The sequence below is a fragment of the Fistularia commersonii genome, chromosome 27 (genome assembly GCF_037954325.1).
Source record: "Fistularia commersonii isolate RoL2024-O1a breed Wild chromosome 27, RoL_Fcom_v1.0, whole genome shotgun sequence".
Taxonomy (NCBI): Eukaryota; Metazoa; Chordata; class Actinopteri; order Syngnathiformes; family Fistulariidae; genus Fistularia; species Fistularia commersonii.
In genome coordinates this window covers 3533963-3556071 of record NC_141310.1, presented here as the reverse complement: position 1 = coordinate 3556071, position 22109 = coordinate 3533963, and the positions used below count along the sequence as shown (strand labels likewise).

The 22109-nt window shown below is 39.0% G+C and overlaps 1 protein-coding gene across 4 annotated transcripts in view; it reads left to right on the top strand.

The window, feature by feature from the left end:
• Positions 1-22109, top strand: part of ap1g1 (adaptor related protein complex 1 subunit gamma 1) — a 24191-nt gene extending 2082 nt beyond the window's left edge. For 2 of the 4 annotated variants that reach the window (XM_086174508.1, XM_086174506.1), the window contains exons 2-24: positions 5352-5555; positions 5659-5783; positions 5905-6046; positions 6242-6338; positions 8449-8525; positions 10233-10328; positions 11090-11170; positions 11253-11351; positions 11429-11484; positions 11902-12015; positions 12119-12259; positions 13065-13119; positions 13230-13352; positions 13987-14076; positions 14174-14298; positions 14417-14521; positions 14649-14790; positions 15014-15140; positions 15720-15824; positions 16269-16429; positions 17195-17293; positions 17395-17463; positions 17605-22109. In XM_086174508.1, coding sequence (XP_086030634.1) covers positions 5355-5555; positions 5659-5783; positions 5905-6046; positions 6242-6338; positions 8449-8525; positions 10233-10328; positions 11090-11170; positions 11253-11351; positions 11429-11484; positions 11902-12015; positions 12119-12259; positions 13065-13119; positions 13230-13352; positions 13987-14076; positions 14174-14298; positions 14417-14521; positions 14649-14790; positions 15014-15140; positions 15720-15824; positions 16269-16429; positions 17195-17293; positions 17395-17463; positions 17605-17646 — 2472 coding nt within the window. In that variant the 5' untranslated portion in view covers positions 5352-5354 and the 3' untranslated portion in view covers positions 17647-22109. Of the gene's footprint in view, positions 1-89; positions 120-5351; positions 5556-5658; positions 5784-5904; positions 6047-6241; positions 6339-8448; positions 8526-10232; positions 10329-11089; positions 11171-11252; positions 11352-11428; positions 11485-11901; positions 12016-12118; positions 12260-13064; positions 13120-13229; positions 13353-13986; positions 14077-14173; positions 14299-14416; positions 14522-14648; positions 14791-15013; positions 15141-15719; positions 15825-16268; positions 16430-17194; positions 17294-17394 lie in introns of those variants that run through there. The other 2 variants (XM_086174505.1, XM_086174509.1) reach the window with 2 other exon arrangements.

Sequence of the window (22109 nt, the reverse complement as noted above, 5' to 3'; positions counted from 1 at the left end):
GTCGAGTCATTCAAGACGTACAAGCTGTTTCTTCCAGAGCCAGTTTGTAAATGGACCACTCTGATGGCACTGCTGGGTTTGGGTTGGATATTTGTTAAGCCGTTTTAACTGTTAAGATGGTAATTTATACGACAGACCCTTGTAATCTCTGTGTCTTGTTTCTGTGGACCACTGTGCTTTGAAGAAAATGTATGTACAATCACTTATTTTCTTTCAGAGTTTGAAATTTGATTGTGGTTGCTGACCTTTGCAGGAAGTGGTCGAAGGTATGACACAGAAAAGGTCTCGCAAACTAAATAACATTTGTCAATTAATGTAACGGCCTTCCAGACATTTCAATTAGCGTGTATTCCACATAACATTTCACCATTTATCTATAACAGGTTTATCTATCTGTTCATCCAATGTAATGTGCATGATGACTCGACAGGTTGACTACTCCCTATGGCATTAGGAAGGTGTGGCAATCCTTCTGCTTGTTGCTGGTTGTCAAGCCCTGAGCACTTCTCAAGGCTCGCTCTCCTAAATCTCATGAGAGAAAAAGCTTGTTATGAACATTTAAAAGTACCTGAAAAAGACCTCTGTTGTGGAAAGCTGCACTGGTATTACATCATTTCTATTAATAGGGCTTCTGTCTTACCTAATTTGTCATTTGCGATTCCATTTCGTTTGACTGTTTTTCACACCTTAATTCCTTGTTACAGAGAGAGTTTAGCACTTACTGTATTGTAAACATGCAACATAGGTGAGCTCTCCCCAGGTGCACTATCATGTTTCCTCTGACAGTTTTGGGTGAAGAGATTAGGTGATGGTAAACGATAACCCTCCAGCCTGTTTGATAATTTTTGTAGGCGTTTGAGCACCACACCTGCAGAGAAAAAAATGTTTTTATATCCTCGTGGCTACAGACCATTCTCTGTCCTTGAAGCAATTGGCTAGATATATATATATATATATATATATATATATATATATATATATATATATATATATATTTCATACTTGATTGTTGAAACTTTGGGCAGATGCATGGTGGGAAATGTAGGTTTCAGGTTGGAATAACTTTGCTGAATGAAAAGATGTCTTATTTTAAAGAATCAATTTCATCCTTCAAATGTCCAAAACATGACTTCTTGTTGTGATCATCGTGAAAAATCCCTTCTAATTCAAAGTTTCATTGTAGTCATTTCTTTCTTTCAATTAAGGCTAATATGTAAGAAGTATCCTGAAATGTTACGCATAAAATGTAAAGTGTGTGAAAATGAACTTTATCTGAATGTCAATGACGCATACTCAAGGGTAATGCAAATTGCAGTCACAGATCCTCTCATTTTGTTAACACATGTCCACAACGGTGGATTATGAACTGGAGGAAATACATTTTTTTATTTGCCCCATAAGTTCAAAAGTTAAGATGATTTCAAAATATGTTTGGACAATTGGCAGCAAGATGTTATAGTGTTGAAACCATGAATGTGTTTTGAGCACTAAATTGACTCCCTACCACGCCCAAGAATATAATATTTTTCAAAATATATATATATATTTTTTTTTGATAACATGTTTGAAATGGTAAACTGATTTTAGTAAATAGTTCATTGTGTTTGCTGCATCAATTTATCCTGTTATAGCTGTTTAAAGCAACTGCAGGGTGTTGGGCAGTAGCAGTGTTACATGTTTAAGGACATGGCTCATTTTGTGGTGGCACCAGTGATTTTTCAAAATAGGATTTTGAGGAGCAAAGCTTTTATTGGCCACACAAGCTATGTCTACCCAAGCATTTCTTAATCTAAAGCACAGTGGGCCTTTCTGCTTTGGTATGAAATAAAACAGTTATGGATCAATAAGTGATGGCACCATATACACCAACCTCCTTTGTGTATAATTTAAGCTGTTTGTTGGTGAATAATTGCTAACTCCTCAAGACTCCTAGTATTCTAATACGTAATCTCCCAGTCAAGTAACTGCATTTTGCCTTGCCAAGTTAAGGACTGATCATTGTTCCTAGAAATCTTGACTTGCCGTGGCAATTATGAATGCCAAAATACCAGAAACCTTAAAATTGATACCAATGTCAACAACATCCCACAATTTTTGATACCCATGTAAAACCACAGTTAATAAAAGAATAATGAATGGCTTATTTACATTATTTCCATCATGCACTCTTATTTAGGAGTTTTGAACAATCCCCCAAATTTAGAATGGCATCTAGCCATCTTCAAACAATGAATAATAGGATATTGAAGAAACACTCATCATTCTGTTGATCTGAGAAACTTCTGATGGGGTTTGCCATATCTGTGTTGGCTTGCTTCCTTCCTGCCTCTCTTGGTGCACATCCCACTGTGAAAGGAAAAGTGTGTTATCAGTTGTAGTTTAGTAACTAGGATAGGCTGCACATACTGTGTCATACTCACATACATGGACACGCACTACACAAACACACATGGCTCTACTAACCCCTATGCTGTTTTTTTTCTCTGACCAATGCTCCAAACATCATTTTGAAAATTTACATTTTCATGCTGTCTTTGACTGAGTAGCTACAGTGAAAAAATCCTAGTGGCACAAGCTAGAATGGTTTTGTTTCATCCGCCCAAACCCAGCAGCCTTTAACTCATAACTTTTGCAAAAGTTGTATGGAGCATTGTCGACTATGTAGCAATTCCAGTGATTTCTAAGGAAAAAAATTAATGTGTATTACATAATAAAAAAAAACTGAAATATGTTGTTAATGTAGTTTTTATAAGAATTAATACTTACTTAGAATTCTTTGAAGTTAATTATGGCCACTCAGCTTTTTGGATAAATTGACACGCTTCCCACTTTGTCCTGAAATTTTCTGTGCTCCTTATCGGCCCTTGCCAATTTCGTACTACTATTCAATTTTGGGTAGGATGAGGAATTGCAGCAGCTGCACTAACAGCCATTTTGCATTGCAGATGCTTACCTGTGCTGGTAAATATTCAAAATTAATTCTATGTATGCAGTTCTCCAAGGATTCCTGCTTGTGCGACTATGGTATTCTACAAAAAAGTAGACCATCATGTTATCTGAATCTTGGCATTGACCTGGGGCTGTAAATATTTGATGCCAGCGAGCAGTTGCTTTTCCTCATACTAGAAGAACTCAAGTTTGGGTTAGGGATTTTCACAGTTATAATCCCCTTCAACAATGAGAATGAATCCAGAACCTGTTGCTCACCAATGGCATTGCAGTTATTATTCAGTGTCCTTTTTAAAAAAGGCACTTGATGGTATATTTACGACAGCGCTCGTAAAAGTACTTTTTGCCATTTCATTTCACAGGCTTGAGCCTTCGGGTCCAACACAGATTGCCTGATACTCTGTTTTAATGGCACCATTAGTTAATGGCAAAAGTAGAACTGGGCCAGATTGTAGATCTTCAAATTTGCTGGATATTAAGCCAGACACTGAATGATGTTCCCACATTAACAAACATTGGTTTACTTCATTCAGTAGACATTCCCAAGATGACTTTATTTGATAGAATAGATTTTAGTCAGCTCAATGGAGACATTACTCCTGTCACCTCCAAGAGCATGACTGCAGAAAACATGTTTTTATTTGTGATAACTATTTAAGGTTTTTATTTTTTTGAGGTTTATAATGGCTTTCATTCTTTGACCCATATTGAAAGTCCAAATGGACAGCTCCAATTTGAATATTTAATGCTTAAGATCAATGCCAGACTTTTTATATCGCTTGTTTTTTTTTTTCATGGCCATAACTGATAATGAGGCAGCTTGTCCATCAAATGTCAATCTACTTTTTTAACCTCTGTAAAAAAAACTAAGGAAAGATAATTATTAACTGTAAATTGTAATGCAATATTTTATTGATCCCACAACACAGACACACACACTCACACGCGCTGAAATTTGATCCCTTATGGTGCCGGTCTGTGTTGACAGTAAATTACTAACCGCTTCTCAGGCACAGGTTGTTCAGTCCCCGTATAGAAGTGAAAAATCTTGGTTTACCCCATTTGTATACAGTTCAACCTATTGAAGCCTCACACCAGAATGGACTGGTAAAACTTTAGATTGGCTCAACTGAAGGTGAGGGGTGCAACAATTTTCAGTTTCACGGTGCAAGGCAAAAATCTGCATTATATCTTGTATTATTATTGTTAATTCCATCGTTGAAACTTTTTGAGATGTAAAATCTGGGTTAGAAACAGTAACAGCAGTGAAATTCTAGGTGTGCTCCGTGTTATTTTAAATCTTGGAAATTACATACTCTGATTTGCAGTTGTCTGAACATTTTTAATAATGTGTTAAAATTGAAAAAGATTATTTTTTGTATTGGTATATTGGAAAGAACAACACGATGATAGAAAATGATCTGCAGTTAGGGTTGCAGTGCAATGATGGCCATTTTAACATTCTTTGATGTGTCAGTATGATTTACAAAAAAGCTTTTTAATATTGTCTCTCGAGATATTTTTAGCTTTATTTTATACTGATAATAGTACATCAACAGAGACTTATCATTGTATGGTTTTTCTGACTTACGTCTCCTGTAAAGGGCACTGGTAGAAGAACTTCAGTTTTTGTTCCATGCGGTTTCATTCTGCATGTGTGAATAATACATTTTATCCCAGTCCGTCTGTTCTTTTGAATACTACTGAACGAATTAAGCAATTGATACGCTGTCATTTTTATTGTATACCATTGAAATAACAATCATTTAGCAACCCTGTCTTTCATATGTCCGCACCTCAGACTGCATGTAAACACAGGCAATGCCTATACTTCTCATCAATGTTTAATCGTGTGCTGCCTCAACAAACGAATAGAATTTCACCTGTCTTCCTCCTTTCACTCGAAGACTTTCTACTTTAAGTTGAATGTGTTTCCTGTAATATCTCAGAAGTCAAGTATTCATTATATCATTGCTGAAAGGCATTTGGGTCTTTTACGCTGAAAAGATACGCTTTCAAATTATATACATGTAAATACATTGTTTAATTCAGATCGATTACATTGACTCAACAACTGAGGGTAATTGAAGAATGGGGTCGAAACTCGGAAACCAGACCCACAGTGACTTTCTGAGTCACTCCAAAACATTTTTTCCAACAGGTTTCTCTCTTCCTTCTAAATGTGAATTTATTAAAATGCCTGTTTAAAATAATCAAGACAGCCAAACTTTTCCGAGTACAGCCAGTTCTCACTCTTAGAGACTTGTCCGAATCAACGTCCTCTTGCACAATGTTTAGAACAACTGACACTAAATTGTAATTAATAGGATAAAGAATTATTTTTAGTTTGTTGTTTTTTATGTTTGTTTTTTTTCTGCTTCTCCGTCCTCCATGTTTTCTAGAGAATGCCAGCTCCAATTAGACTGCGGGAGCTGATCCGGACAATCCGGACAGCGCGGACCCAGGCAGAGGAGCGTGAGATGATCCAGAAAGAGTGTGCTGCTATCCGCTCATCCTTTAGAGAGGAAGACAATACATATCGTTGCAGAAATGTTGCAAAGCTCCTTTATATGCACATGTTGGGCTACCCTGCACACTTTGGACAGGTATGTTGTACCTTAGTGGCAGAGTGATTTGCAATATCAGAGGCATGTCATTTGTAGCAAATCTCCTTCATACAGTTTTGTGACAAGATGGCATGTTTTGCAGCTGGAGTGCCTGAAGTTGATTGCATCCCAGAAATTCACTGATAAACGAATAGGTTATTTGGGAGCTATGCTGCTATTGGACGAGAGGCAGGACGTCCACCTACTAATGACAAATTGCATTAAGAAGTAAGTTGAGGACCCTCTGCTGCGTCATCATATACACCATTTCACTTTCCATATGTATTTCTTTTATTTCCTTTTGTGGGTGTCTGAATTTACATTGGTCATTGTGGCTTGTCCTCCCCAGTGACTTGAATCACAGCACGCAGTATGTCCAGGGGTTGGCTTTGTGCACTTTGGGCTGCATGGGTTCTTCAGAAATGTGTCGTGACCTGGCTGGGGAGGTAGAGAAGTTACTTAAAACGTCCAACTCCTACTTGAGGAAAAAAGTAAGCTGCTTTTTCTTTCATTTTAATTGTTGCATATTGACTGACATGTTAATATCTGAAGGCTCATTACAGATACTTGTCAACTTTTTTTTTTTTCTATAAAGGCATGTGTATTGAAATATTGCACTAAGTTCATGACAGTGATATTTCTTCTGCACAGTGCCATGTATTTATATCTATAATATTTGTTTACAGGCGGCATTGTGTGCAGTTCACGTCATCAGGAAGGTTCCGGATCTTATGGAAATGTTCCTTCCAGCCACAAAAAACCTGCTGAGCGAGAAGAACCATGGTGAGTTTCAACAGCTTTTACTAGCTTTTTCGGCAAGTCTGCTTGTACCACACGAACAAATGGGCTGCTGCTGTTCTTCTCCCAGAGTGTCTTTGGCAAGAGAGTATCAAGTGGAGGAGCTTGCCAAAATTCTTTGTCCCCAAATATGAAAATCCTAGGCAGGGCTTTTTGGTAACAAGGTTAGTGTTTGAAAACTACATAGGAAATAAACCATCACTGGGTTTGGCAATTGAAGTTATTATTGATGAAGGGTAAAAATAAACAAAAATCTGAATAAAATTCAGTTGAACTTACCAAACCTTTTCTCGATGTTGGCATGTTTTTCTCATATTTATCGCAGCCAACCTGCTGTAAATCTGAGAAAAAACAGGAGTCATGGTAAAGAGAGAGAAACACTTCAAATTGCTCCTTCATTTCACAAAGATACTGTAACAAGAGTCCTAGCTGTACCGTTAGTGTAGTCATTAAACATATGTGTGGAAATGGGAAACTGAAGGGGCATTGTGATCTTGAACATCTTGGAAATTCTGGAAGCAGAAATATCATCTTAACACTCTTTCAAGCCCATAAGTTCCTTAGACCCTAGTGCAAATTTCTCGAGTCAGTACATGTGCAATATTGAAGTATGCATGACACGACGCACTGCCTCTGCACTTTATGTTTTGGGCAACCGCAGTACTCCAAATATTTTTTGCTGACGTTTGTCAGTGATGTGGAAGGGTGGAATTGTGCTGCCTCGCAGCTTGGAGCTTCTTGGCTCGGTTCTGACCGAGGCCTTTCTGGATGGAGTTTGCGTCGTCCTTACATGTCTCAGCGGGATTTCCCACAATACAAAAAGTGGCTGTGGGTTAATTGAAGGCTCTAAATTTCCATGATGAATGGTTTTATGTCAATGTGGGGTTCTCTGATGGACTGATGAGAGGTCCAGGATAAACCTCATCTCTCACCCACAACACATTGGTATTGGCTCTAGCCACGTTGCTACCTGAGGGCATGATAATCAGTATAGACAGCGACAGGGGGCAGCATGGTGAAGGAGGTAGAACAATCGTCTTTGGAACCGAACATTCCTGGTTTGATTCCCGGCTCCTGCTATTGTCGACATGTTGTTGGGCAAGACACTGAACCCTTAACTGCTCCCCTGGCGCTGGTGGATGACATGCCTATTGCTCACGGTACATCCATGAAGGGTTAATTTCTAGAAAACAAATTTCCCTGCAGGGAGTATTATTATTATTATTATTATTATTATTGAATGAATGAATGAATTGAAGTTCAGAAAAGGTGCACTCCTTTGCATGTTCTTCTTCTTCTCCCTTTGGCTTTTCCCTTCAGGGGTCGCCGCAGTGAATCAACCTTCTCCATCCAACCCTATTCTCTGTATCCTCCTCTCTCATACCAACTACCTTCATATCCTCTCTCACTACGTCCATAAATCTTCTCTTTGATTTTCCTCGAGAACTCCTGCCTGGCAGCTCCAATTCCAGCAATTCCAGCCCAACCATCTCAGTCTGGCTTATCTGACCTTCTCTCCAAAACATCTATCATGTGCTGTTCCTCTGATAGACTCCTTCCTGATCGTATGCGTCCTGGTCACTCCCAAATAGAACCTTAGCATTTTATCTCTGCGACATGTAGCTCTGCCTCCTGTTTTTTGTTATTGTTATTGTTTCTAGGCCATACAGCATTGCTGGTCTTAACACTGTCTTGTACACCTTTGCTTTCATACTGGCTGATAATCTTCTGTTGCATAGTACCCCTGACATTTTTCTCAGCCCACACCTACCTGCTTGAACTGTCTCTTCACCTCTTTGACCTGCTTGAACCCATCTCTTCACCGCTCTGCATGCTACTGTTGCTAAATCTGTGCAATACTCACATTGAACAGCCTATTTTACCTCGTATTCAAAAAATCCTGGATCAGGACACATTTGGATTTGTACTCATTGTAATGTTACTCGTGCATAATTATTGTCACTTAGCAACTGATGGTGGTAGTCATATTGGAAGGCCTGGTAACCCTTTTTTTTAGGGAATATAGTTGAAAAAGTAAATAGTAGGCTTTGAGGTCCAGTCAAAATAATGAGCTTTTCCTTGTCTATTCTTCTAGGTGTTCTTCATACATCTGTTGTCCTCCTCACTGAAATGTGTGAAAGAAGTCCCGATATGCTGGCTCACTTCAGAAAGGTACGAAATCATGCTTTTAACTGAAGGACTTCAAAGGAATAATTTGCCGTACATTTGTATTAAGTTCATGTCACATTTCACTCTCCCTTTTTGTACACACTTTCTTTCAGTGTAGATAAGTGAAACAAATAGTTCTTTCTTTATTTTAGGTTTGGATTGTGAATTGGAGACTGGTTTGCTTTGTATTCAAAAAAATGTCCTAGTCTTTTATCTCCAAGCGTTGTCTTTTTTTTTTTTTCTTCTTTTTATATTTCAACTGCTGCTGTACCTCGTCTTTTATAGGTGTAACATAAATGTCCCAGAAGTACACCCCTCATACTCATAATCTAAACATTATTTTGAGCTCTCTGAAAGTGAATGATTTCCAATTTCCCCTCCCTAACATCTACCTCATATTTTTTCTGTCATTTGTCTTTGTTACAATTCCTGCATTGTGTTAGAATGAGAAGGTAAGCGTACATTCTGATCTCATAGCTGGTGCATGCTTGAAATAGTAATCACTCCTCACATCACCACAGACATAACAAAATATGTGTTTAGTAATGTCATGGTGTTTTTATTTTTTAATCAATAAATTTAATTTATTTATGTTGTACAGTGATCATTACTATTCGAGTGTTTTGGATATTACGAAATATTTTTGGCCCATTTGTCAGTCACTCCTTGCAATTATTTTAAACGTCATTTGTCTAAGATGCACCTCATTTGATCACTGTCAATGAACAAGCAGTTGAGTGGGTGTGTTTTCACTTGATGGTCACGGGTGTTGGTACCAGAAGCAGATGATATCCACTATGTTTGTGTCACAGTAAGAGGGCCTGAATGATTGTGGGGGCGTTTTATATGCATTAAAGTAAAGACAAGCTTTGCTCTACTGTGTTATGGCAGAAGCTTAAGATAACATTTTTCCCTGGGCAGAACACACTGGCTTTCTGGGTTGCTTGTTTGTCATCATACCCAGAGTCAGGGTGTGTTTTTTTTTTTTTTTTTTTCATTTTTACCCTCGTGCATTCTACAGAATATTCACCCCAAAACTTGATTAATCTCATCAAATAGCAGAGCTGGAAAACTGGGGGTGCAGAGGATGCACATTTTAAAAATCCCACTGCTGTTGTATTTGCATGCTGTGTTTTGTAATTGAGCAGGAGACTGTCCGCTATAACAGTTGATGGACAGGAAACTAGTTATCAGTGTTTTGTTGTAGCGCAGCAAGAATCTCCCCGAATCACTCCTAACGAGGAAGTTAAAATGACAGTTTCCTATCGAACTCAGTAACCCAATGAGTCTGTTGCTCAGATATGTTTAATTGTTTTTGAAAGGTTGCTGTTTAATTATTTGTTTCTTTGTCTTTTTATCCTGATATTTAGATAGATTGAAATTGTGTTGGTAAAAAAAGATTTGGCCATGCCCATTTAGGGTTTGCCAAGACATACGGCCTTTATTAATCAGAGGTGGTGTTATAGATTATTTTAACTCAAATCCAGATTTTCCTGGCTGATTATTCATATTCTTTCGAGATTTATATTTTATCATTCTAGATTGTTGAAAATTGAATCGTTTTAACAACAATGTACAGTCTAACAAATCGTTAATCACTCCCATTTTTTTGCAATTTTTGTTTTTGTGAATTCTGATGAAGAACAGGAAAATACTAACAAAATATTGCGATCCCATCTCTTTTCTCTTATGCTTTTGATCTTATTGTAGCTGGTTCCTCAGTTGGTGAGAATCTTGAAGAACCTTATCATGTCTGGATACTCTCCTGAGCATGACGTGTCAGGCATAAGTGATCCTTTCTTGCAGGTAAATCTTATTTGAATTATTTGACATCCTTTTTAAGTTTTGAGAGGAAATTATTTTAATAGCACTAAAGCAAGATTGCCAATAACATTGATTAAAGAAAAATGTACCATTACCATCTTGGTTCAAGCAGCGCTCATTGGCAGTACCTTTTCAAATATAATGATGTGAAGACTTGAATAAAATTTCAATTGGTGTAAGATGTGCCATCTAGTGGCCAGTAGGTACCGCACTTTAAATTTAGCTCCTGGGTCAAAGAATAAAATGAGTAAGGCAAAATACCTTTCCTATCATGTGAATTTATTGATTATCATAATTCTATTTCATGCAAACCATGACTAGGAGCAGCTTTTTACACCGGGTGTTTTCTGAGTCTGTTCAAATTTGAGTACATTCTCTACCAGAATTGACTTCTGAAAATTGGAGTTATCCTGCAATTTAATAAGTTTAATTGAATCAGACCTTGGTAGAAACATATTAAACGTTGAGGTAATAAAAAAAGTGGGTATCAAGGCAGTTTAGCAAAACTTTCAAATGAACACGATAGCTGTACATGCAGATCAATGTCAACTATATCGGGACTTTGGAAAATAGAACCCTTGGACTGCACACATGCAGTGGAAACAGATGATATTTTGGTCATAAAATAATCAAAATAATAGTTGAGCCTGAAACATGCAAACCAGGAGCCACAATTAAACTGTGTAAATGACAGACTTTTGTCAAATGTAGTGTAAAATGACTGGAATGTCTCTTCTTGTTAGGTGCGGATATTACGACTACTGCGAATTTTAGGCAAAAGTGATGACGACTCCAGTGAAGCAATGAATGACATACTTGCACAGGTTAGAACAAACTACTGACCTCTGCCTCGAGGCACTTGTATTCTTTGTTTTTCTGTTGAATATCTGGTATTTTGACCCCTAGGTTGCTACAAACACGGAGACAAGTAAAAATGTAGGCAACGCAATCCTGTACGAGACTGTATTGACTATAATGGACATTAAGTCTGAAAGTGGACTGAGGGTGAGCCCATTTAATCTCTATGAAAAGCTCCTAAGAACAATTTTATTTTGCTCGTCTAACTGCCTTTTATCCCACAGGTTTTGGCTATTAACATACTAGGTCGCTTCCTCCTCAACAACGACAAAAATATAAGGTAATTAATTCAATGTCAGCACTTGAAAGCACAGCTAGTAGTCAGGCTGCCATTTAGATATAGCCCAGATTTATTATTTCAGGAAACCTACTGTTCTTTTCATCCGTTGTTATTTGAGCATCATGCAAGGTGTAGTTCTTCTAAGATCAAATGAACTCTGGGTTTTTTGGTTGTCTCTCCTGTCTACAGCAGAAACATATATTCTGGGTCGTTCCCTCGTTGATTCAGTTCATATCAAATGTTGTGCAGGATCGTGTTTTAATTCGATATACTTTTCCTTCAAGCTAAATGTCATGTTTGATTTGCACCAATGCAATTCAGTTCAAAGTGCACTAATGGAATGACAGTTGCTGAGTCATATGAAAATCCTGAAAGTTGAAGAAGGGCTTGTTAATTGTTTCAAACTTTCTGTTCTAGATATGTGGCATTGACATCTTTATTAAAGACGGTACAGACAGACCACAATGCAGTCCAGAGGCATCGGAGCACTATTGTTGATTGTTTAAAAGACCTAGATGTGTCTATCAAAAGGTGAGAGAGGGATGTATGCAGGGCTTTTTTATGGGAAGAAACAAGCTTAAGACTTAAGCATCTTGTTGTCTCTGACCTTAATCTACCTTTCACTACGGTATAGACGTGCAATGGAACTGAGTTTCGCTCTGGTGAACGGCAACAATATCAGAGGCATGATGAAAGAGCTGCTCTACTTCCTGGATTCTTGTGACCCAGAATTCAAAGCAGACTGTGCATCAGGAGTCTTTCTAGCAGCTGAAAAGTAAGGGATTGACACACGTTTTGTACATATTAAAGCAGTGCTCGTTTGTTGTTGTTTTTCTTTTTTTTTCCCAGGTTTGTTAACGCATTCTGTGCTATCACTACTGTAATTTTACCCCTTAACTGATTCAGGTGGAAAAATCAAGGCTTGGAATGCCTTTGGGATTGGTCCATGTCGAAGTGTGACACACTTTCCTAACTTAGACACATGCAGACTTTATGCTCTTTGTCTGTACACAGTTTAAACTTGGGCCTGGCAGTATATTGAACACAACAAGAATAATTGTTTTTATGAATATATTTTAAAATATGATACACATTGGCATGACATTCTCCAATTTGTTGCCAACAAGCTCTTTCACGGAGAGTTTGCAATGCTAGGTGAAATGGAATTCAGTCAAGTGTATATTCTTCAATACTAATCAGTCTAGTAATCATGAGTTTCCCTGTCTAGACAGTCTATATCTGTGCATAGAAATGGGTTTTCAGTTTATCTATTTATTGTTTCTCCTCCCCAAATCGGCTAGTCCGATTGAGGGGAAACAATGGCCAGTGTTGCAGAATCCATTATCCAACATTCTGAAATCCAACGGCCCAAACATTTGTGACTTCGCCGCCATGGATTGCAGATGTCTGACACTTTAAAGAGATGCTGTATGATGATAATATGAGTGATCCATCGTCTGAAATGCTATATTGATGCTCTTCATTATCTGACAGCACTCATGTCATTGTCGTAATTTTAGACAATGTCAAACATCGTCACTTGTCGTCAGTAATACTGTCATCTGTTATTTTTGTTGCAGGTACGCCCCTTCAAAAAGATGGCATATAGACACAATTATGAGAGTTCTGACAACAGTATGTAAATCTCAAATGCTCGAGTGCCTCTAATTTTAGAGCTCTAATATTACACACTTTAAATGTTTTATTTTTGAGCTTCCAGTTGACACCTGTGCTCATTCTTCTAGGCAGGGAGCTATGTGCGAGACGATTCTGTTCCCAACCTCATCCAGCTCATCACAAACAGTGTCGAGATGCATGCTTATACAGTACAGAGACTTTACAAAGCCCTGCTGGACGACATCTCGCAGGTCAGTGCGTTTTGGCTTTGGGTTACAGTTCCTATTTGGTGTTTAGTCATAGATTTAACTTTACAATGTTTCCTGGCTACCAGCTAAAAGCATCTACAAGGACACTGTAATTACATTTCTTGCCATGTCATTTTATGTGACTGACAACACCCCAAAAAAGATTGACAGCAGATTTGACAGTTTTATATCCTGCTTCTTCAAACATTAATTTTGCAGGGTTTCTAAGCGACAACAAACATAATGGACGAGTTGAGCGGGCTTTGTTGTCTTATGCTGGATATTACGTTGTTGTAGTAAATTATTTTGGTAATGTTACTGTTTTGAATCCCCTTTTATAGTCTGTTCTGCAAAATACAGTTACTTTGTAATGTCTAAATGCATATGCACTAAATGTACTAAATGCATATGTAATAGCTGTTCCCGGTCAGTGAGAGCGTGAGAGTCATAGTATGAGGCAGTTGTTGATGAATCCCATCTTGGCAACTGTGGTTAATTTCTTGATTGAAATCGTTTCTTCAAGTAACATCGTGTGGATGACGGAAATTCTTCATAGACAACTTGAGGCAGTCAAACTCTTGGGTTTTAAACTTCATAACAGTTGGCCATGTGTTTCTCTGCCCTTTTTTTCTTTTAGCAACCTCTGGTGCAGGTGGCATCCTGGTGCATAGGAGAGTATGGGGACCTCTTAGTATCTGGTCAGTGTGAAGAAGAAGAGCCCATTCAGGTACAAATGGAAGAATCCCAAGCATTGAACAAGACCCACCTGGAATCTATTCTATTGACAACTACACTTGTGACATGTTTTTGATTTTTGGTACAAGGTGACTGAAGATGAAGTTCTGGATGTGCTGGAAGGCCTTCTGGTCTCTAACCTATCCACTCCCGTGACCCGGGGTTATGCTCTCACTGCCATCATGAAGCTCTCTACACGCTTCAGCAGTGTGAAGTGAGTTGCAGCACTGTACACCTCTTCTACACTTGGAATCTTTGCAAATACTTGTGTGCCAAGGTGATGAAGGACTTCAAACATTTCCCTTTAGCTAACCTGTTTGTTTTTGTCTTAGCCGAATCAAGAAGGTGGTTTCAATATATGGCAGTAGCATTGATGTGGAGCTGCAGCAAAGAGCTGTGGAATACAATGCACTTTTCAAGAAATACGACCACATGAGGTGAAACATCTTCTAACAACATCACAGATGACATCACATCGGTCAATTATGCATTTAATTATCCAATACATTTAGCTGGAATTGGCCCATGATGACCCATTATTCCTTGTTTGTTCCCCCACTTTAGGCCAGCTCTCCTGGAGCGAATGCCTATAATGGAGAAAACTGCCACCAATGGTCCGACAGAAATTGTACAGACCAATGGAGAGACGGAGCCCTCCGTTGTGGAGCCGAAACATCCACCTCCGGTCACTCAGCCAGCCAACCAGGTGAGTCTTTTCAATGGCTTTACCAACAGCTATGCAATTTGATAACTATGTAAACCTTTAAAATGATATTCTTTTTTTGAAATGTAAGATTCCAGGTGCTTGTCTAGTAACTTGTATTTGTCAGTGCATTTCTCTGACTGAATAAAAAGTGCATTGGTGACCTCATACATGCATTTTGAGTAACGTGTTATGTTTTAAGTTTCTTGTTTTTGTTTTCCTGAAGGCAAATGATTTGTTAGATTTGCTGGGAGGGAATGATGTGGGGCCTATAATCCAGACCACAATGCCCCCGAAACCGGTATCAGCTGGAGGAGAGTTGCTGGATCTGCTAGGTGACCTGTCTCTAAGTGGTAGGTTTCCCCCGTAAGCTCATTTATAAAACGGATTTAAAATAACAAAAAAAACGGCCAGTACCAGAGCAAATATCTTCACTGCCTCCTTCTGCTGTGGTCACTTAGTGGCATTGTCACTTGGGTTTGTTACAAATCACATTTTCCCGAGCACTACTTTCACAGGTTCATAGTTACTAGGGTGTACATTGTACCAAAGACTGTGGTTGTATCAATTACACTGATGCTTAAGAATGGGACTCAAAGCCTTGAAATGTGCCCCACTTTTTGTGTCAGAATGCAGGTATCAGCATTGTACTGCCAGGGTTTGACAAAGAGAATGTTAACCATTCTGCGAAACCCATAGAAGATTAAATATGTTATATTTTTATGCGTTTTCTGGACTTATGAACGCCGACATTGGCAATGTTTACTGCTGGGCAGCAGTTTGTATGGAATGCTCCTCTGGCTGTTCATCATTTATAACAAATCACCACTCTATTGTGACTATAGACCTACATTATAGTAACAGTAACAGAGAGCTGGGTTAAAATCTGCCTCGTCCGCTAAAACCCTGGTGTGTGACCCTCCCCTTCTAAGGTGGTCCAGCCCCTGCTCCTGCCCCCTCTGTTCCCTCTTCCCAACCCCCTTTTCTTCTGGATGGCCTCTCCTCACAGCCCCTGTTTAATGACACTGCATCCGCAGGTGAGTGTCTTAGTACACCATCTATTCTTCAGGTTTATCTATTCAATTTTTCATTTCAGCACACTGATAAATAATTTTCAAGGTGTACTGTATCATCCAAGTCAACTCCGTATACAAGTCTATTAGTACACCATGCACATTTACTTTTCCAGATTCACTGAGAATCTCACCTGCTCATGCCCATCTCCCCTGCCCCGTGACCCGTATTTTCATTGTTTTCCTCAAATGTTTCCATAAAAGGTTTAGTTGACATATATGCCTTCATTTCTACCAGAAAAAAAAATTCATTCTCAAATTGTCAGTCAAATTGATAAAACCCTTCTAATATGAAATTGATGATTTCTTAATATTAAAATGCCAACTCTGATGTACTTGATCATTGCATGGCACATTTTTTGTATGTGTTAGCTACCATGTCCATCTATATCCAAAATGTCTTTCCAGGCATCCCTCCGATGACGGCATACAACAAGAATGGTCTTAAAATAGAATTTACATTTGAGAGGGCGAACCCCAACCCAAACATCGCAGTCATCACCATCCACGCTTCCAATTCAACAGAGACAGATATGACAGACTTCGTTTTTCAGGCTGCAGTACCAAAGGTAAGCAAGCACTGTCTGACACTTGCTGGAAATAATCCCAAAACACCAGCATAACAATATCATTACTGCCTACTGCGTGTAGTTTCTTAGAATGAATGCAATATACATTTCGGGCCCCCTGAAATGTTGCTTCTTTTTTTTTTTACCACTCATGATAGAAAATAGTAAGCAGCATGTTCTGACTCAGACATGATCATCTGTAAGACAGCCATCATATATTTAGTATACGGCCAGGTGACTATTGACTTTACACCATAAGGAATTTAGGCCGTTCAGACACCAAACAAGTCCAGCTGGGTACTTGAGGTATCTAATGAAGTTGACATTGAGTGTATTACTTAAATTATTCAGTCATTGTCAAACTGGACCCAGAACATAGAAATCAAAATGTTTCATTGAATTAGTTTTGGTACCAGATTTTTCCTTCCTGAAAATGACACCAGAATTTGGTCATTGGCAGGTACAAACACAACGCTGTTAGGATAAGACCAAATAACGACTCTTAAAAAGTGTTTATCAGTAAAGACGCTATACGTCCCCTAAGCTCAGACTACTCTTGGGGAATGGGAGGCAGAACGGGATTCTGACTGAGGAATGATTGCGCAGAACGGGAAGTAGCTCGGTCCTATTTCAGGCCTTCAGTATTACAAGCTATTTTTAGATTATTGACCGGTGGATCGTGAGCCTGTGCATTTTTAACCTTTTCTACTCAAGTATAGCGTGAACAAAAACTTGTCATCTAACATGGCGCCATCTGTCGGTCAGACATTCCAGCTGCAGCTCCTCTCCCCCAGCAGTAATGTTGTCCCAGCACTCAACCAGGGAACTGTCACACAGGTCATCAGAGTCCTCAACCCACAGAAGGTGAGTTAGTGCTCTGCAAATTGTTGTCTCGATCATTTTTGAGTGTGCCTCATATGTGTTCCTCTTTTTACAAACACACTCATCCTCACAAACATTTTTAGCAACAGCTACGAATGCGGATCAAGCTGACGTACACCCAGAAAGGCTCGCCCGTGCAAGACCTGGCTGAGGTCAATAACTTCCCCCCTCAGTCCTGGCAATGATGGGCTGCTTCTTTTGCTCTTAAAAGCCCCACCAAGGGAACTATGAAAATGATTTTTCTTTCACCTCCCTCCTCTCTTTCAACGGATCCCCCTGTGACATCACCACAGATTGCTGCCCTGGAGTTGCATGGGAAGAAGCAGAGCATCTAACAAAGGAGACAAATTGAGATTATATAAAGACCCTAGTGACAATTATGACATCGCTAGACTAATTTGGAAAACCTATCAATCAACGAACTTTCTCTTTTCTTTCTTAATCTCAGTAGTGTTAGTTTTTCAACGTTCACCCTCCGCCCACAAAAGCACATATGCACACCATTCACTGTGGTACGCGCCGCCTCTCCAGCCACTCACTGTAGGGAAAGCGTTGCCCTTCCTGAACTCTGCATCAAACTGGCCAAAATTCATAATCACTTTGCTCCACTCATATGTATGATTGGCTTTGCATTCAATTTTTATATGAATCCCACGATGGCAGCAGGTAAAGCTTTTAAAGCTTCTATAGATGCAGTCAAAACTTCTGAACAGGATTTGTTTTTGTTTGCCTGTTTTGTGTTTCTGTTTTTTACCCTCCACATCACCATTGATATGACTTGTTAGAGTTGTATTCATTTTGAATTACATTAATTTTCTTAAAGGGTATAGGGACAATGTTAGGTTCACAATCACAGCTTGACTCAAGTTCAGAGGGACTTTTCTGGTTCTGCTCAAAACATGTATCCTATATTTCCGTTGGAAAAATAAGAGGATTCGAGCATTGTCAGACCCAAACCACCTGGTTTCATCAAATGTGTCTCGGATTTACCCCCCGCCCTCTCCCGGCTTTCCTAAAATAACGATCTGTAACGTTTTAGATCTGAATAATAAATTCAACGTTAAATTCCTCTGCGGTCGTTCATTCTGGCCCTGAAATGGTCTCTTACTTGATTGCATTTCTGTTAGAGATCAGCATCAAAACATCTCCCAATTGGTTCCCCTCATCCCCGAGCTTGCAATTTAGACACATTTCAGAGTTGTTTAAACCTAGTTGAACTTGGGTCACTTTTCCATATACATGTAAATGAAGCTTGTTATGAATGTAGTTACATGCACTGAATGCTCCCCCTTCCCCCTTATGTCTTTCCCCACCCCAGCGGCTGTCTTCTTAAACGTGACAGTCATCATCTTGGCACTATTTTTGTGACGTATGTTTAATTTCTGCAGTAAATTGACTTAATTATTTATGCCTGATATCAAAGTGATGTGCCTTTCTGACTTATCTAGATAAAAGCCCCTGAAATATTGAGTTCTGTATGAGCTTTGTTTGTAAGTCTGCTTGTGTGCTGATCTTATTTAAAATCTCGAGTGAAACGGCTGTGATGGATTTGAAACGGTTTATCACTTCATTCAGTTCATTTTTAACTTCTCGTTTCTGTATATCCTGATGAATAACTGTAATAACTGTACGTCATCCTCTACGCCTGGCCTACCTGGACGTCCACAGCAGCACCTTACTTCTGCAACTGGATCCTAATTGACCCACATTGCATTGCAGACTTTGTTTGATGACTAAAAGGCTCTGAAATGCTTGATTCTAATAAACAAACTTGAAATCAAAGCAAATATAAAAATATAATGGCAGCTAATAGATAATCTCACAAGCTGGCTTCGAGTTTCAAATTGTTTAGAGCATAATCGTCCTACTGACATGAAATATCATTAAGATCCCACCCCCACGTACACAAGCGCGCCCCCGCCCCCGTCATCAGACACTGAAGATGTTGGATTTTGAATGGCTTTAGGTGGTACTGGGACAGGTTTCTCTGTGGCGACTGTTAGCATGATTTCTTGGCTCTCGTCTTCTCTAAATCACAATTCTGACCATGGTGTCGGGGACAGTAACCTTAATACCTCACAATGTTAGCGCTCTTTCTCTCTCTCTCTCTCTCTCTCTCTCTATTGTTCTCGCTCTCTCTTTCTCCCTCTCTCTCTCTCCAGAAACTTTCAGTGGCAGTTTACTGATGAATGCAATCAAGGGGAGCATCTGAATGAAAGAATTGGTAGTTTGTACATCTCATTACCTAACAAGCTTACCAGCCCCACGATGCTTTGTTGAGATCCTCGGATGTTCAATCGGGCTGTATATTCTGTTCACTATGCTTCGTTATCTAACTTCTGTGACCAAATCAGAGAGACTATTAGCTTTGGAAATATTTTTGAGCTACAATATGTGTATATGGAGAAAATAATTTCAGTTTAACTCTTTTTCTGTCGTTGACAAATGCTATATTGGCTTTTTTCTGTACATATTGAGGGCTTTTACAATTTTGTCTCTTGTACTATCTTTCATCCTTTTTTTAGATACCATTTTCTAAAAATTCCAATTCTTCACGATGTATATTGTCTGAATAGATCGAGTCAACATCAAGACTTCTGTGTATCACCATTCATTCATTGTAAAAGATTTGATCTGCTGCCTGTACATTGTATATAGTTGTAAAACAAACAAAAGCTGATCAAATTAATAAAACCCACTTGAAGACTTAAGGTTAGCTAGATAATATAATTGTATGCATATATGTACAAAAAAAAAAATCTTAAAGCGATGCAATTGATCTGCATTTGATTTATTCTTCATACGCCATTCATGATTGGATGTGTCATCCTTACCTCTTTTACAAAGATAGGTGGTGAGTCACATGGCTACTTGTTGGGGTTCCTTGGGATGTGAGCATAAGGGTTGAATTAGCCAACGTTGCCTGAACGATACACTGCTTTTCTGAGAAACCTGAGCACAGTGCTGAAAGAGCTAAAGCACAGCGACAGAAGGTGGCACCGTGTTCCATCTGCTCAGCTCGCCCCTCAAACACCGCCCCTGCTTCTCTAAAGAAGAACAGGTTTCATGCTAATGTGAGAGGCTCCCTTTCGCCTCTCGTTTTTAACCGGCAAATTAACTCGTCCAAAAAAAAAAAAAAAAAAAAACAATTCCTCTCGATTGCGATAGTGTACTCTTATTTACTCTCCAAGAAAAAGTTTGGTTTTGAACGCAGCACCTTCCAGGAAGCCTCACATCAACAAACACAGGGAGCTTCTTAACCTCACTGGCCTTTCCCCCCCTCTGAGCCAGTAGATATAAACTGTTGTGTGCTTGTGTGTGTGTGGGTGTGTGTGGGAGGGGGGGATGAGGTCACAACATTTCCTAGATTATCAGACATAATTGGAGCAGTAGGGTTCTTCCTTGGCTCACAGCAAGCCCTCGTTTCTTTGTGTTCGCCCAATTTTAATTGATTATTTTGCCTGCGCGCGACACACCTTTATCTGTTTTGTTTGGCTCTGGCGGAGCTGTGACCCCTTCATGTCGGACTGATCTGAAGCTCTTTTTTATAACCTCAACCACGCTCGTATAGGATGTGTATCGGTGAAGGCAACAGATAAATTAGTTGATTTTTGCATGCCAGTGCCGCTTTACTAGTTCAAAATAAATACAAACGAGAGCCTGTGCTTCAAGCTAATGACCACAAGAGGAAGCTGTGCAAAATGGAAGGCTGACGGGATGGGAAAGCGTTTTCATACATCTCCTGATTGTTTGGGTTGATGTTGTTTGTATTGTCCTTTTCAAACCTGTGTGTACCCCTTGTTAATCACGTTTGATCATTTCTTACAATGATATATCGTATGTCACGCTGTTTTTAAATGTACAAACGGAAAAGTGAACCGTGCGTAAAAGCGTCGGACACTGTAACTTAAAGGAAGAAATGAAACGAAAACCCATCAGCGGTGTGATCAGCGTTTGAGGTGATAGCGTGTGTGTGGGTGTGTGTGTGTGTGTGTTTTGAGTGACAGGGTGAGATCAAGAAAGAGTGTGTTATGTCTTATTTTTTGTCTCTTTTTTTTTTTTATTTTATTTTAAAATAGGACATGTTTGCTGCAATCTTAACTCAGCTTCTGAGCTGCATGTGAAAGCCGGTGTAAATAATGTCATTTCTTACTCTCGACCTGAGACTCTGTTTTGTTTTTTGTTTTTTGGAATTGCAAGAATGGTTGAACTATAAGTCGGTCATACCACCTTATGGGTCAGTACTAACATGTACAATATAGGAGTTTGCTCAGCTAGTGCTCAAGGTAGCCTCCTGTTAATGTTTTTTAAAGAGGGTGAGGGACGTTCACAATCATTGGATTGATAGGATATTTGATTTATTTTAATTTTTTTTTTAATAATGGTGAATTTAGTGTGTAAAGGGCTTTGAAGAGCATCTGAATTACTACTATCTTCACTTTCCCTGTTGAATAAAAATCAGTCATTGTACTTTGAAAATGAAATTTGCTGTCACCCACAGGCTTGTCCTGCCTTTCAAACAATGTGCTGTCTGATTTGTTAGGGGGAAGGCAATGAATGAGGTTTCCTCCCTCCTTTTTCCCACCTCCCCTTCTCCCCCCATTCAAGTTTGACATGTTGAACTGAATCCCAGTTCTGTGGCTTCAAGGTGAGTGTGAATGTCAATGTCAGACTGAAAGTATGAAATTATGATTAAAGATGAGAAGTTGTAAACTATTAAATGGGATATTTTCAATTTATGCTGTGTATTCTTGTCTTTGGGTTGGAGAAAATCATAAAAAGCAAATAAAAAGTCAAA